This window comes from Fusarium redolens (assembly GCF_020744475.1).
Source record: "Fusarium redolens strain MPI-CAGE-AT-0023 chromosome Unknown BKA55scaffold_7, whole genome shotgun sequence".
Taxonomy (NCBI): domain Eukaryota; kingdom Fungi; phylum Ascomycota; class Sordariomycetes; order Hypocreales; family Nectriaceae; genus Fusarium; species Fusarium redolens.
Genome location: NW_025763670.1, coordinates 2,264,184 through 2,277,417, shown reverse-complemented (window position 1 = coordinate 2,277,417; position 13,234 = coordinate 2,264,184). Strand labels below are relative to the sequence as shown.

At 47.2% G+C, this 13,234-nt stretch overlaps 6 protein-coding genes across 6 annotated transcripts; 3 read left to right on the top strand and 3 right to left on the bottom strand.

The window, feature by feature from the left end:
* The first annotated feature begins 34 nt into the window (after positions 1-34).
* BKA55DRAFT_567297 (uncharacterized protein) lies at positions 35-2,341 on the top strand. Its single transcript, XM_046192716.1, has one exon. The coding sequence runs from the start codon at positions 72-74 to the stop codon at positions 2,214-2,216; it is 2,145 nt and encodes a 714-aa protein (XP_046050509.1). The 5' UTR covers positions 35-71; the 3' UTR covers positions 2,217-2,341.
* Positions 2,342-2,941: 600 nt separating this feature from the next.
* Positions 2,942-4,003, top strand: BKA55DRAFT_356627 (uncharacterized protein). Its single transcript, XM_046185829.1, has 3 exons — positions 2,942-3,708; positions 3,770-3,922; positions 3,984-4,003. The coding sequence occupies exon 1, from the start codon at positions 3,145-3,147 to the stop codon at positions 3,706-3,708; it is 564 nt and encodes a 187-aa protein (XP_046050508.1). The 5' UTR covers positions 2,942-3,144; the 3' UTR covers positions 3,770-3,922; positions 3,984-4,003.
* Positions 4,004-4,464: 461 nt separating this feature from the next.
* Positions 4,465-5,552, bottom strand: BKA55DRAFT_539093 (uncharacterized protein; the record flags this gene model as incomplete). Its single annotated transcript, XM_046190097.1, has 3 exons — positions 4,465-4,500; positions 4,532-5,245; positions 5,352-5,552. The coding sequence occupies 3 exons, from the start codon at positions 5,550-5,552 to the stop codon at positions 4,465-4,467; spliced, it is 951 nt and encodes a 316-aa protein (XP_046050507.1).
* A 975-nt stretch (positions 5,553-6,527) lies between these two features.
* On the top strand, positions 6,528-7,895 carry BKA55DRAFT_510619 (uncharacterized protein; the record flags this gene model as incomplete). Its single annotated transcript, XM_046187624.1, has 2 exons — positions 6,528-6,646; positions 6,791-7,895. Coding segments are annotated over 2 exons (1,224 nt in total), but the record flags the coding sequence as incomplete, so codon positions are not given.
* A 264-nt stretch (positions 7,896-8,159) lies between these two features.
* On the bottom strand, positions 8,160-8,880 carry BKA55DRAFT_567292 (uncharacterized protein). The gene has a single exon (XM_046192715.1). It carries the CDS (start codon positions 8,868-8,870, stop codon positions 8,178-8,180), a length of 693 nt encoding a protein of 230 aa, XP_046050505.1. The 5' UTR covers positions 8,871-8,880; the 3' UTR covers positions 8,160-8,177.
* A 1,337-nt stretch (positions 8,881-10,217) lies between these two features.
* On the bottom strand, positions 10,218-12,183 carry BKA55DRAFT_539090 (uncharacterized protein; the record flags this gene model as incomplete). The annotated part of the gene is made up of 3 exons (XM_046190096.1): positions 10,218-10,885; positions 10,949-11,555; positions 11,614-12,183. The coding sequence occupies 3 exons, from the start codon at positions 12,181-12,183 to the stop codon at positions 10,218-10,220; spliced, it is 1,845 nt and encodes a 614-aa protein (XP_046050504.1).
* Between the last annotated feature and the right edge of the window lie 1,051 nt (positions 12,184-13,234).

Here is a 13,234-nt window from a genome sequence, read left to right as displayed (position 1 = left end):
GTCACGTTGAACAGGCGGGTTCATCATCCCACAACCATTTTCAATTTCAAACTCAACCACAACACTTCAACATGAATTCTCTTACCCTGAGCGACTGGGTAACTCCCAACTCAGTTGACAGAGTTGATTTTGGTCATTATGAGTATGACCCAAACACCATCCACACGGCAGAGGTGTGGCGCGACATCTTCACCATTCTGAGCGCGCAAAAAGGCATCACTTCGCTTATCGTGGTGTCTTCTGATGCCGGACCTCGTCAAGATCCCATCCGCCGAGGATGGGAAATGTGCGGTCAAGATGGGGATAGTTTGGTGCTATGGACCTACGGACTCTGGTTCACACATGTCAAGAGTTGCTGGTCAGATCCTGAACCGACAACGAACGATAACTCGACTTTCGTCATTGATATAGACCCCCTTATGAAGATCGACTGTGCCATCGCACTCATGGCCGCTACCCACTTTGCAATGGACACGGCGCTACACAGTATGACGAGACTGTTGACAGTTTCATGCACTGATGTCGACCAAGCCTTTGTGAGGCTGTCCCAGCATCATGGGCTGGCACCACCAAAGATCTTCAGGCACGACGGCACTTCGTGGTATGATACCCAGCCTGGAAGATCCGAAACCATATACTGCGAATCCACGTCTGAAGTCGCTGAGCGATTCAACGCGAAGATTGGAAACCTCGAGGGGAAGCAGATTGTCCTTGTATTCCATTCGGTGGCCGTCGCAAACAAATTGAACTGCGATGACTGGGCGTGTCTGCACATTCGTCACCCACCAGGACCAAAGGATGAAATAGAGAAAGTGTTCAATGGGCAAGTCAAAGCCAATGCTATTTTAGTTCTCCCTGATCGATTTCATTCTCCAGTTCCACTTTCTGGGTTCGATCACGTCCACGTGGTAGTCCAATCGAAGGTTCGGAGAAGTAGCTTTGACTTCGCCGTCGGTCAAACGACGAGTTTCTTACAGGTATTGAGCATCCAAGAACGGAGCGAGCTCAGATCCTTTTTCCATCGCTTTGGCAGTCGTCCTTCAACTGCAACCTTCTATGTGATGGATGAGCAAAAGAAACAAGGCAAATATGATTGGTGGCAGCAGGGACCTCTGGTACGTCGACAGGATGTTTGGAACCGCACCCTGGGAGCGTTCATGGCCATCGTCGCATCACTCGGCCCCAATGTTGATCCTGTCGCCGCCGTTCAGTGTTTTGTTCCCGAAGGGGTGTTTACAAAATATCTGACCATGGCATACCGTCTACAAACTCATGGTATCCTCAAGTGGAACGAAGATGAGCGATTGACTATGGGTCTAGAGGGACGCGAGCTGGCAGCTTTTCTCACGGTCCTTCCATTTGTCGATCACGACTACCGACTAGCATACTTCATCGCACAAGACTCCCCGACTGGCAGTGACGACCTTCTCCAGACCAAAGTTCAGTTGGCGGCTGTGATCAACAGCGGAGGTATCAGCATGTTCGACTTCGAGACGAGTCTGGGACAGTCTGCCGACACTTTACAAAAGGTGGTCAGCGCCTGCACCGGCTACAGTCAACCTCTCTCCGATCAGGGAAATATGTGGCTTGCGCTTGGTCTCTGGAAGCGCTTTGCTCACCATACCAACAGCTTTCAAAATATTCCACCGTCTGGCGCGCTTGAGCTCCCCGGACTTTATGTGAAGGCGAAGAGGTCGCTGTGCTTCAAAGCTTTTCAATCTTGGTGGGAAATCTCATCCGCCCTTGCAACATGCGGCATCAAGACGGCACAAAAAAGATTTGGCGATGAGTCCAACCTCTCCACCAGTGAGTGCTATGAGATCCAATCTCATTTATTCCGAGCATATCTTTCGCAGTTGACTTCGTGCTGTCGAGACAGATCCCAGAAAGACGTTTTTGAGTTTCTAGACATCTCGTCAAAACGTACCATCAACGGGCTTTTAGGTGCGAGTGTTGCTTCGATTGACTTTGGCAGGATCCCGGACAATAAGCCGGCTTTTGGTATCTATCATTCCCTCATTCGATTTGAAGCTGAAGTCTACTTCAAAGATTGGACAATGATTCCTCCAAGGATTGTCACGACATGGGTTGAGCAGTTTCGACACAGAGTGGGAATGCCCAGGCTCGGAATTGAGTCCATGCTCAGGACTGACGGCAGCCCTCGACCGAATTACGATGGTATCTACAATGAGGTCTGGAAAGCATCAGATTGGTAGATGTCCTACAAACAGAGAGTACCTCCTCAAATGCATTGTCATATCACCGCCAGGTTTGGCATTTCAGTTTGTAACAAACTGACCTTTTGGTGACATCTGGGATAGAGAGATGGTTACGTAGGCACAATCAATTACATTTAAACTATATCTCATGCATGTCAATGTAACTATGTGAGCTCCATGTGTTCTTCTTGTTGGACCGACAGCTGCTGTCGAAGTTGTCTAAACGTAATGGTCAATCATTTTAACTGTTTCCACCACCTAACCATGCCAGTGATATGCCCATTGCTCTAATTTCATGACCCGTTCACGAGTTTACATGGCAGCGGTTCAGCCATCACGTAAGATGCATGCATCAGCAGAAGTGATTTGCCTTCGGGCTTGAGAGATACCGCAGAGGTCGGCTGTTATGAGAGCAATCTGTATTGGTGGAGGGGATCCGTGACCATCCGCGGGAGTGATCTGCATTCGACCTGGGGGGACGTCAAGGGTCAGCCGGCGTGTGGAAAAACATACGGTCTGATGGAGGGGATCTACCTTGTCCGTGGGAGGCATCGCAGGAGGCTGTCGTCTGTGGATGGTAGCCTGCGATTCTGCATCAATGGGAGTGATTTCTGTTGGGCTCTGGGGCCAGGGAGTGTCCAATGACAGAAGTGCCGATGATCAGCCGGGTACTCCACAGCCTCACAAGTCGGGTGATTGAACATCGACAAGATTCGGCAGCCTTTCTCAGGTCATCTCGTCATGGTCATAGATACCGCAGAGCATTTGATACCGCGACGCGAATAAAGCAGCCACTTTTGCGGAGTCGGACAGAAGCACAGCACAATTCTCAACAGAGCATTCACAGGCTGACGTATTCCGTGAGCACCGACTGAAATGATCATATGAATGGGATCTTGGACATTTCCTGTCCGGTTTCCTGTCCATGTATTCATTGCAAGCTCGCGCGGTCTGTACAGAGACATTCGCAATCCCTGTTCAATCAATATTTGACCTACAGCACGGTAGACCAAAAGCTTCGGAAAGTTTTCACTCACTGCCTTCATCTGTCCATCCACGACGGCTGGATGAACCCATTCAACTAACAATGTCTGTAGTGTGTCCACTGCTACGAATACTTCATCAAAGGCCGTCACTTACAGTCAACGGCAATTTTCCCAGCGCAGTGAGGAGAAGGTTACGAACGATCCCGACATTTCGGGCGATTGAGCCACGCTTCGGAAACCTTATGACTCTCCAACCATCCCCACACATACAAAGGCAAAGGACCTCTACTCCTCGCTCAAATGATGGACATCTCGCCCTAACAGTTCATCAACATGTTCGCTGGAAGTCGATGAGCACGTCGCATGCACCATTCCGCATCACGACCTCGTGCGCTCACAACCGAGGCTATCACGGGATCCCACCAACCACGCACGCTCTTGGGCATCAAGCCCCTGAGAACAAGGTCCGATTATCTGATTTACACTCAATCATTTGCACATAGGTAAGAACCCATCACTCTTGAATATTCCCTACAGTCACTCTAATTATGTAAATGCGCCCAGGCCAAAGCGTTATTCTTTTCCCATTCCACTTTCACCATCTCCTCGCCGCCTCCATCTACATCGGTCGAATACTTATACTTCGTGACTTTCATATCACCACAACCGCGCCACCTTCGTCTTCGCCATTCCCAATACCGTTAATGGTTTACGTTCGTGGGTCCATGTCAGATTCCGTATAAGACGATTGGTTGTACTAAACAAGGTTTTGCCCCAGTCGCCGATCGTTACTTCCCCACCTGAGCCGAGATCACTTCCAGAGCATCAATCATTGGGACCGTACCCTTTCGACTATCCCTTTGTCTGTTCATCTCAATTGAAGCATTTATAAAATACAGTCGCGAGTTATCTGCGTTTTGGGTTGCATCATCTCATCCCATAGGGCCCATCTCCATGGCTTCTTCAATAAATGGGATTACCGATTTGCACCAAGTCTACGGTGGAGAGGAATAAATATTGCATGCCACTTTGCCCTGGCATGGATTTCTTCATTTTTCTTGGAGCTACTTGTTGGTGGGAGCAGTGTTCTAATTGCCCTTGTTCATTTTTTTACAATCAGAGTCCACGATGAGATCTAAAGGGACTAAGTAGTTTATCGTCTTGTCCTGGTATGACTTTAGTTAGCATATTATGTCACCTTTAAAGCACAATAATGAACCATGGAGAATAAGTCAGATATGGGCCAACATCATAATTAGTTATTGTCTACCCGTTCCACCCTCTTCCCTACAACACTGTAATATGCTCATCAGCGTTCTATCCTACCACCTGAGGATCTTCCTTGATCTCCTGTAAACGCTGGGTACCAACCGAGTCCAGCAAACGGGCCAGCTGATGGCCGGCAGGGAGAATCGGCCAAAAAAGAGAAGTCTCGACGTCTCGAATCTCTTCTGGGTTCCCCTGGAATGTGCATTCGAAGTGCCACTGATCAGTCAAATCAACGGCCCAACGAAGAAAGCGCCGAGGTACGCTCTCTGGGTCCATGGCCTTGAGTCTCGGATCGGCAAGGATTTCAGGAACGACGATGAGACTCCAGAGCGCGAGTTCATGAGGGAGGTCTCGCCTCATCATGGCTCGTGTAGAGCGCCAGCTCATCCGCCCGACTCCATTGCCTTGATCGCAACGTGCGATGACCTCCTCAACACAAACGCATCCCTGTTCGACTTGGCACCGGATAGCACCTGGCAAGAGATTCGACCATGCCCAGACGTTGATGTCACCATCAACTTCTCTGCTCGTAGCCCATGTGGCCACAGTCTCATTGAGGGGGTTGACGACTCCGACCAACCTAAGTCCTCCAACTTGGGTGACATGACCGACGTCGTTCTCGTGCTCCATGGCAGGATCCTCCATGACAGTATCTTCATGGACAACCGGAACAGCCGCTTGCGCCGCATTGGCAGCCGAACTAAGGCTCAGCTGATGCATAGCGGGTAAGAGCGCCGACTGAGCCGAAGCAGCTTCTCCAGCGAGACCCAACTGACACATATCAGCGACGAGGTATGATTCGAGGCGGCTATCTCCACCCCCCAAGGCTCAGCTGGTCCATGCCAGCAGTGAAGTGAGGCTCAGGCTCATCGTTCACAGAATCAGGGCTCAACTGGCGAATGCTCGCAGCAAGCTCAGGCGCAGAGCTGTCGCTCATGCGACCAAGGCTCAACTTGCCAACATTCGACGCGAGTTCAAGGGCTGGAGTCTCGTTGGCATCACCGAGATTCATCTCATTCATTCCATCAAGGAGTTGAGACACTTCTCTACAGTTTCCGGCAGCCTTGTTGGGATTCATTTTAACTTGAAAGTTGATGAAAGCGCAGTATTAATGCAGATGTAAAGGGAAAATATAATTAAGTCAAGATACTAAAACTTTATAAAGTTAAGAATAACCTAAAAATGATTTTTATTATATAATTTAAATAAAGTTTATAAATATAGAAATAAAGAATTTTAAAATAGATTTATATTTATTATTTAAATCTTATATACTAATGAATAAAATAAGTAATAAGTTTATATATTATTAAATATTATATTAATTAACATAATAAGTTAATATTTTATATACTATTTATTAATATACTAATTAATATAATATATTAGTATTTTATATATTATTTAATAATATACTAATTAACATAATAACCTAGTATTTTATATACTATTTATTTATATACTAATTAATATAATAAGGTAGTATTTTATATACTATTTATTTATATACTAATTAATATAATAAGGTTATATTTTATATACTATTTATTAATATACTAATTAATATAATAAGTTTATATTTTATATACTATTTATTTATATATTAATTAATATAATATACTAGTATTTTATATACTTTTGAATTATATACTAATTAATATAATAAGTTTGTATTTTATATACTATTTATTTATATATTTATTAATATAATAAGCTGGTATTTTATATACTATTTATTAATATACTAATTAATATAATAAGCTAGTATTTTATATACTATTTATTAATATACTAATTAATATAATAAGCTAGTATTTTATAAACTATTTATTAATATACTAATTAATATAATAAGTTTATATTTTATATATTATTTAATAATATATTAATTAATATAATAAGTTAATTTAAAAATATATTACGTTAAGTTTTTAACTTTTAGTTATATTATAATATTAAATACAATCTTATTTATATTTTTACTTTAAAAAAGAAATTTATAATATATTATCTATTACTACTCATAAGGCCGCTCCCCGTCAAACAATCAACAACAACAACAATGTCTTGCCCTCTGCAGATATCAACCAGCAGTGCTGAGATGCCGATGCCAGGAGGCGCATTACAAAAGGACATGATCCGAGCGCTTGCATCGCCTATGTCTATATACGAGTTTTGCGTCCACCTACCATTTCTTTCAGACGCGCTGAAAAATGACCCGGTACTACGTTCCAACAGATTCTCTGTCAATGAGACTACGAGGACAATCGATGCAGATGGAAGCACTGGCTAGAGGATGGTGTTTCTTCTTCACAGCATTGATCGAACGGCTTTACAAGCTATTGTCTCGGGCACTGTGGCTTACACAGCGATGATGAAGCAGTCCAAATGGTTACAGATGCCTACGGAGCCCGAGGGCAAGGTTCCAGGGATCTACGTAATTGGGCTCAGGCGCTCACTGAAGGACGGTAAATTCCTCAACATCATCGAGACAGAGAGACTGATCGATGGTCTTCGGAGGTATGTGAAGGGGGCTCGCCTTTGCAGGACGAATCAATCACAGGACTCTTTAGACTGGGCAGATAAAGAGCTTGTGAAATGGGTGTCGACTGTGGATTGGCAAGGGGGCTACAACCTCAGACCAGATTCGATGCCCTCTCCGCAATCCATTCAAAGTGATGGAGAGTTCTCGAAGATAGAAGCGTTGATCTCTTCGTTCGAACTACGCTGCGATCGGCAATTAGATCCCACAGGAAAGGTGCGACAAGCTCAAAGTCCACTGTATGTTGGATGCTCAATAGACTTGCGTGAGAGGACAAGCAAGTACAAGCTACACTCGCGGGGCGGTATTTTGAATGTCAATAAGCCCCTGTGTCTTGTTGTCAACATTCTCTCGGCACTGGATCGTCCTGTAGAGCTGAGCGTACAAGTTGTTGTCAGAACATGGGAAGGAATTCCACTGCCAGTAGCAGAGCGCCTGATTACCACCGTCGCATGCTCTTTTGTTTACCAGCATGGATTCAACGCTGTCGAGGCCGGGGGGACGGGATTCTCGAAGCCCGCAGGCACCTCGCATGTGTTGGAGAAATCTGCCGAGCTGCTCTTTGGTCACCAGGATACGATGAAGCAGAATTTGGAGGCCACAATCGCAGAGATAGACAAACGTGCCGATTTCTTGGAAACACTCGATTATGTCAATAACAAGGGTGAAGAACTTGTCAAGGAAGCCGATGATCTTGCCGCAAAAGGCTCGAACCACCAGGGTGATACATTTCAGAGTCTCGAGAAAGCCATGATAGCAAGGAAGGAAGAAATGCAAAAGCAGATCGAAAGGCTTGACAAGAGAAGAAAGCAGAAAGAGCTATTGGTGCAAATGACACAATTAAGGCTTGGACAGAGGACTGTGGATGATGCGGAGTAATGGTTGGGCGCCAGGAAGTAGGTTGGGATTTGAACTGGTGTTGTAGTGAAGTAGGTACTTACAAGTTAATTGAGGAAGATGCCATGGGATTCTATTCACTTAAAGTTATACCTGCAAGACAATACTACGCAATTACCATTTTTAGTTGTGAAACTTGCAAGTTTAAACGCGTAGAACAAATCGTTGAGTCACAGAGTACATGCAAATCATAACGGCATACGGGAGTAGATACATGTCAGAACCATTTCAATTCACTTCATCGTAGTTACTATCTGATGTCCTTCACTGACGACTATCTTGTGTTCGATAATAACGCTCTGCTTCCTGGGACCAGTTAAGGATCTTTCCCTTGTCTTGAGACTTGCAGACTGTAAGCCACTCCACAGTTGCGGCACGGAGCCCAAGCAGTTTGTCGGGGAGACTGTTCAGCCAGACTTGGACATCATGACGTGTCTTCTCGCAGTCATCACTCAACAGCGGACCGAGTTGCTCACGCATGGTCACCGACTGCCGACCAATCTCTGGGAGGAGCGTTGGCATCTTGTTGAAGTTGTTCTTGACCTCAATGATGGCCTGCAGGTACTGCTCTTCCGGGATGGTGGTAGGCTCTCTCAGCTGTCGGCAGATGACATCATCCAGGCATGCTGGGAACTGCAAGCAGACTTCCGTCATCCACACCTTTACAGCTTGCCAAGTGTTGACGAGTTCCATGCGAGCTGGCTTCGTGCCAGGACCCTTCTGCGCAGCGAATCCAACAATCAACCTTCGGTCCTGGCGATCGAAGGTGATTTGAACATATGTGAGCCAGCTATTGGCTTCGACCAATCGTTCTTCGCTGATGTAAACCTCGGTTGGAATGTAATCCCAGATCTTCATCTCGAAAGGCCCGACGGTTGGCTTCTGGATAGCCGCACTTCCAAAGAACCTGTCCCAGACTCGAGTGCGTTTCTGCAAATCTGAGCCATTGTCTGACATGGCCTCCGACAGTGTTGCGATCGTGATCTTGGGAATGACTGCCGGGGCAAACAGCGAGCTATCCAGACCCTTCTTTGGGCCCAAGGCGCCAGGCTCAGCAGAAAAAATGGCGTTCTGGGTATCCTGCTGGTTCACGTCAGTCGCCTGTGAACTAGGAGTCACCAGAACCTGGTTGTCCTGATCAGATGGCATCTGATCATCTTCCTTCCATTCAAAGTCATCTTCTTGCGGCGGAAGTTCGTGATGAACTCCAGATTGGTGAAATCCTCGACCACGACCGCGACCCCGACCGCGACCCCGACCAGAACCTCTCTCCCCAGAGCCCCCAGCATACATGGAGTGTGAGAGACCCTTGTTCTGTCGCCGCTGTCGACTTCGGTTGGCGCCAATCTCGAAGGATGGAGCCTTGGGGTTCAGCTTGCTGCTGGCCGCATCTGACTTCTCAGCGGCAGGCCCCTCTACGCCCTCCATGGCAGACTCATTCTTCTCAGCCGCGATCGCTGCGACTTCTTGCTTCTTCAGGTACCTGTCGTACACGGATGAGTTCCTGTCCTGTGGCGATGCCAGATCCTTGTAGGGAATATCCTCCCAAGGCCAATCAGCAGCTTCGCGCTTGAAGGCTTGCTTGAACAGATTGAAGAATTGCAAGTATGCAATCCTGTCAACCTGGAACTCGAACCATCGCTCACTGACAGATTTGCGTCCTCTGGATGCCAAATCCTCACATGCATTCTGCTCAGCGTCCCGCCAATGTTCGGCGATCTTTGTGCTCCATGCCGGCAAAAGCCAGACCATGAACTGCTTCAGGTGTGGCCGTCGTGAGGCCGTCTTCGTGGGATCGACAGGCGCATCGGCCTGAGGAAATCGCCCTTCGTTGAATGGGGACTTGATGTCCTTGTATGACATGCTTTCCGACATTGTGCGTATCGTGGTCGTGGGTTGGGTTGTGTGTGTACGCTGACGTGTGTGGAAAGATGAAGCTCAAGAGATTGAACGAGAGGCCATTGTTTACACGCGTATTTTGAAAAGAAGTGGGGCACACGGGGGCGTGGTCTTTGCTCCCCCTTGGCCTTTTCTGTACTTTAGTGAATGCTTTGATTGCATCCAGTTAACATAAGAGCCTCACCTCATAAACCGGACACTTTTCATTTGAAACAACATTCCGTACCTATGTCAATTAAGCGCATGCATTGTCTTCATATCATGGTTATTAGTCTTATGTAAATTTAGGTACTGAAAGTTAAAAAGATAAAGTCATAAATTGAGCATCAACAGCTATCACATAACCAAATGAGCAAATCATCCGTAGTATCAGCGCACTATTAGTATAACACTTGGATTGTTTATTTATAACTTCTTCAATACTAGTGTAATAGCTTCTACATTCTCCCATTCCCTAAGGTCGCGTGCCTTTCGGTAGCCAACAACTCCCTTTCCAAAGCCAGCACTTCCAACACCTGAAGCAAACCGGCCTGCGTTCAAAGGAGGAGCCACTAGTGGCTTAACGTGTGGGACAAGAGGCTCAAAGGAGGTAGAGCCAAGCGAGCTCTCTACCGATTGGAGCGGCTGATCAGGGTCTTGGTGATGGTGGTCGGGCTCATGGACAGAGCTTGCAGGTGGCGTTGACTGGAGTGTGTCAATGAACGATGGTTCACCCAACATCTCATCTTCAATCTGAGTAGGCGCAATGCTTTCCGAAGGGACAGACCCCTCTTCAGGCAACTCTGAACGGGGGTCACCTCCAGGTTGCGTCTCAGGAGCGTCGCCCATATCCTGATCATCGCCCGAGGCAAGACCGTCTGACCGGTCATCGAAACCACCCTCATAACCACCGCCGTAGCCACCATCGTCAAAGTCGTCTTCAGCACCATCAGAGAATGTTGGAGGATCAATGTCCTCACCCGGGTTGCTGGCACCTGTGTCTCTACCATCCGCCCTGGATGGGACTTCGGACATGACTTCATCCTGCACCTCTTCGTATTCATCTACCTCTTCGTATTCAACACGCCTCGAATCTGTCAAGACTGGGACAGTGGCCGCAACTTTCGCAGGTTAGGTTCCCGATCCCCCGTTCAGACCTTTGTCGCAATGAATAAGGCGCTTCTCCTGAAGCCACGCTCGTCTCATGAGGCTCCGGAATTGAGCTATGGTCACTTCTTCTCTACCGAGCTTATTAATTTTCTTGAATGCGTCAAACGAAGCCTCAGTGCTTGTTTTGCTGAACATCTCAATTGCCTCCTTGATGATTCCCAAATCTGCTATCGTGACCCCATACACCTCATAGCCATCATGAAATTGCTTGACAGTGTTCCAGCGCGTGTAATGCCCAGATTCGCGTCTGTCGGCTTCAACCTCTGCGATCGTCATCATGAGATTCGAGAGCGGACAGTGAATGATGGCTGGGCTTCTGTTGTCGCGGATATCCTTGTGTAGCTCGTGAATAGATGTTGGCAAAGGCGCCAAGTATGTCTGTAGTTCTGTCCTCAGACGAACTGTTGGACCAGCCTCGACCATCGTTGTCGGGACCTGCCAGCGCCTTCGGTCATCCGTTCGACAGATGACGGTGTATTGGAGTAAAGTGACCAATACATCAATGTCTCCATTCCATACGTGGTGAGACATGATGTCCGCGAACTCTCGGCAAAACATCTGGTCCCAAACGGCCATCGACGTCTTATCTGTAACCTTTGACGGCAGATAACAGGATGTCAAATGGAGACCGTTGACACACGGAAAGACAGACCTTCCAGAAGGTCAGTTGTCTACCATGACTACCCAAGGTCATTTTAGATATGGCGCGCTTCTCCGCGGATCCTTCATACCCTTGTGCGCGCTCATCTGCATGAGTCCAGTTCGCGTCAAAAGTGGCAACGTCTGGACCAACATATGCTGATACACAAGCAACTGTGATCCGTGGCCTGGTGTAGGTTATAGAGATCAACTGTCTTTGTGTCGTCTCTTTCTGCCGCTTCACCTTGACATTACTGAGCTTTTTGACCTTCTTCGCCGCCTGTTTCCCCTGTGCTCTTGAGTCTTTAGGGGTTGCTTTAGGCTTATTCTTTGAGCCTTTGGGTCTGCCTCGCTTCCTCGGAGGAGGTAGGGGAGGAGAGGCTGTTGCAGGACGCTTACGACCGTGGCTCATGGGCCGAAGTTCAGACTCTTCTTCGTCTTCGATTTCGGCTTCGGCTTCGGCTTCGTCATTTCCATGCTCTTCCTCGTCGGACCCGAAATCTTGATCCTCGTCAGAGTCAAGATATTCGTCTTGATATTCATCCTCGCCTGTATCGCGCTCGTTTTCGGATCGGGAGGACATCTTTGTGCGAGGAGCTAACAAGTCAGTCAGGTCCGATGGTTTGTGGGTCCGTGAATCTTACAAATCTTCGTTGTGTTGTTGAATGTAGCTGAGAGGTTATCGCGGGCATTGGCTCGTTTGTGTTATGTTGACTCTCTGTTGATGTGGGGCAGCCTGGAGGGCATGAGCCGCATCTAAGGCCAGCACTGGGCTCCACTTGTCAGAACTGGCTGTCCATACGCACCAAAGGCAATATACTCGTACCCTTCTTATCAATTTATCATCTCATCAAGTCAGCAGTACAGGCTTCGAATTCCGCCGCAATGTCGCAGACTCGGACACGTTCCCATTACACTCCAGGCCATGCAAAATCCAAATGACAAACACCTTTGCTCTGGAGAGAAACCACAGCGCATCATCTCTACCAATATCGTCGAGAGCAGTCATAGGATTGAATCAAATCGATACTGCCGTGTATTCCATGCGTCCAACTGGCCCGGAACCGGCTTTGTCGATACTTTCCAATTTCTTGATCTCCCGTGAGAGCGAAATGCCTCTCTCGCGCAGAACGACATCACGCATGTGAGTATTGTGAAATGAGCTTTCTTATTACTTCAAAGTCTGACTGTTGTTAACAAGACATTCATTTACAACACAGTACAGCTGCACTCCTCGGACGACGGTTTGCCATGCCATCTTTCCCGCGACCACCAATTGTTGCCACCACTCATATATGGCCGTTACATTGAACAACGTGCCACAGTGAGAGTCGCAATCGGTCAAATAGGTGGTGATCCCATTTGTACATATCCAGCAGCTAATCGCCGTCTTCCAGTTTTTATCCGAACAACCGTCACATTTGTCCTTTGCTCAGACCGAACCCCAAGTCTCACCAAGATCAATCCTCACCTCAACACACTGCTGAACAGCCGTTTTGTTCTTTCTGAACCTTGATCTGCAAAACGAATTCATTGCATTCCAGAGACACAACTTGATTACAACTGATGGGTCTCGCGTAAAGCCGTCCAGGTCATGTTACAAAGACCTTCGATCATTCCAACGCACCACTCCC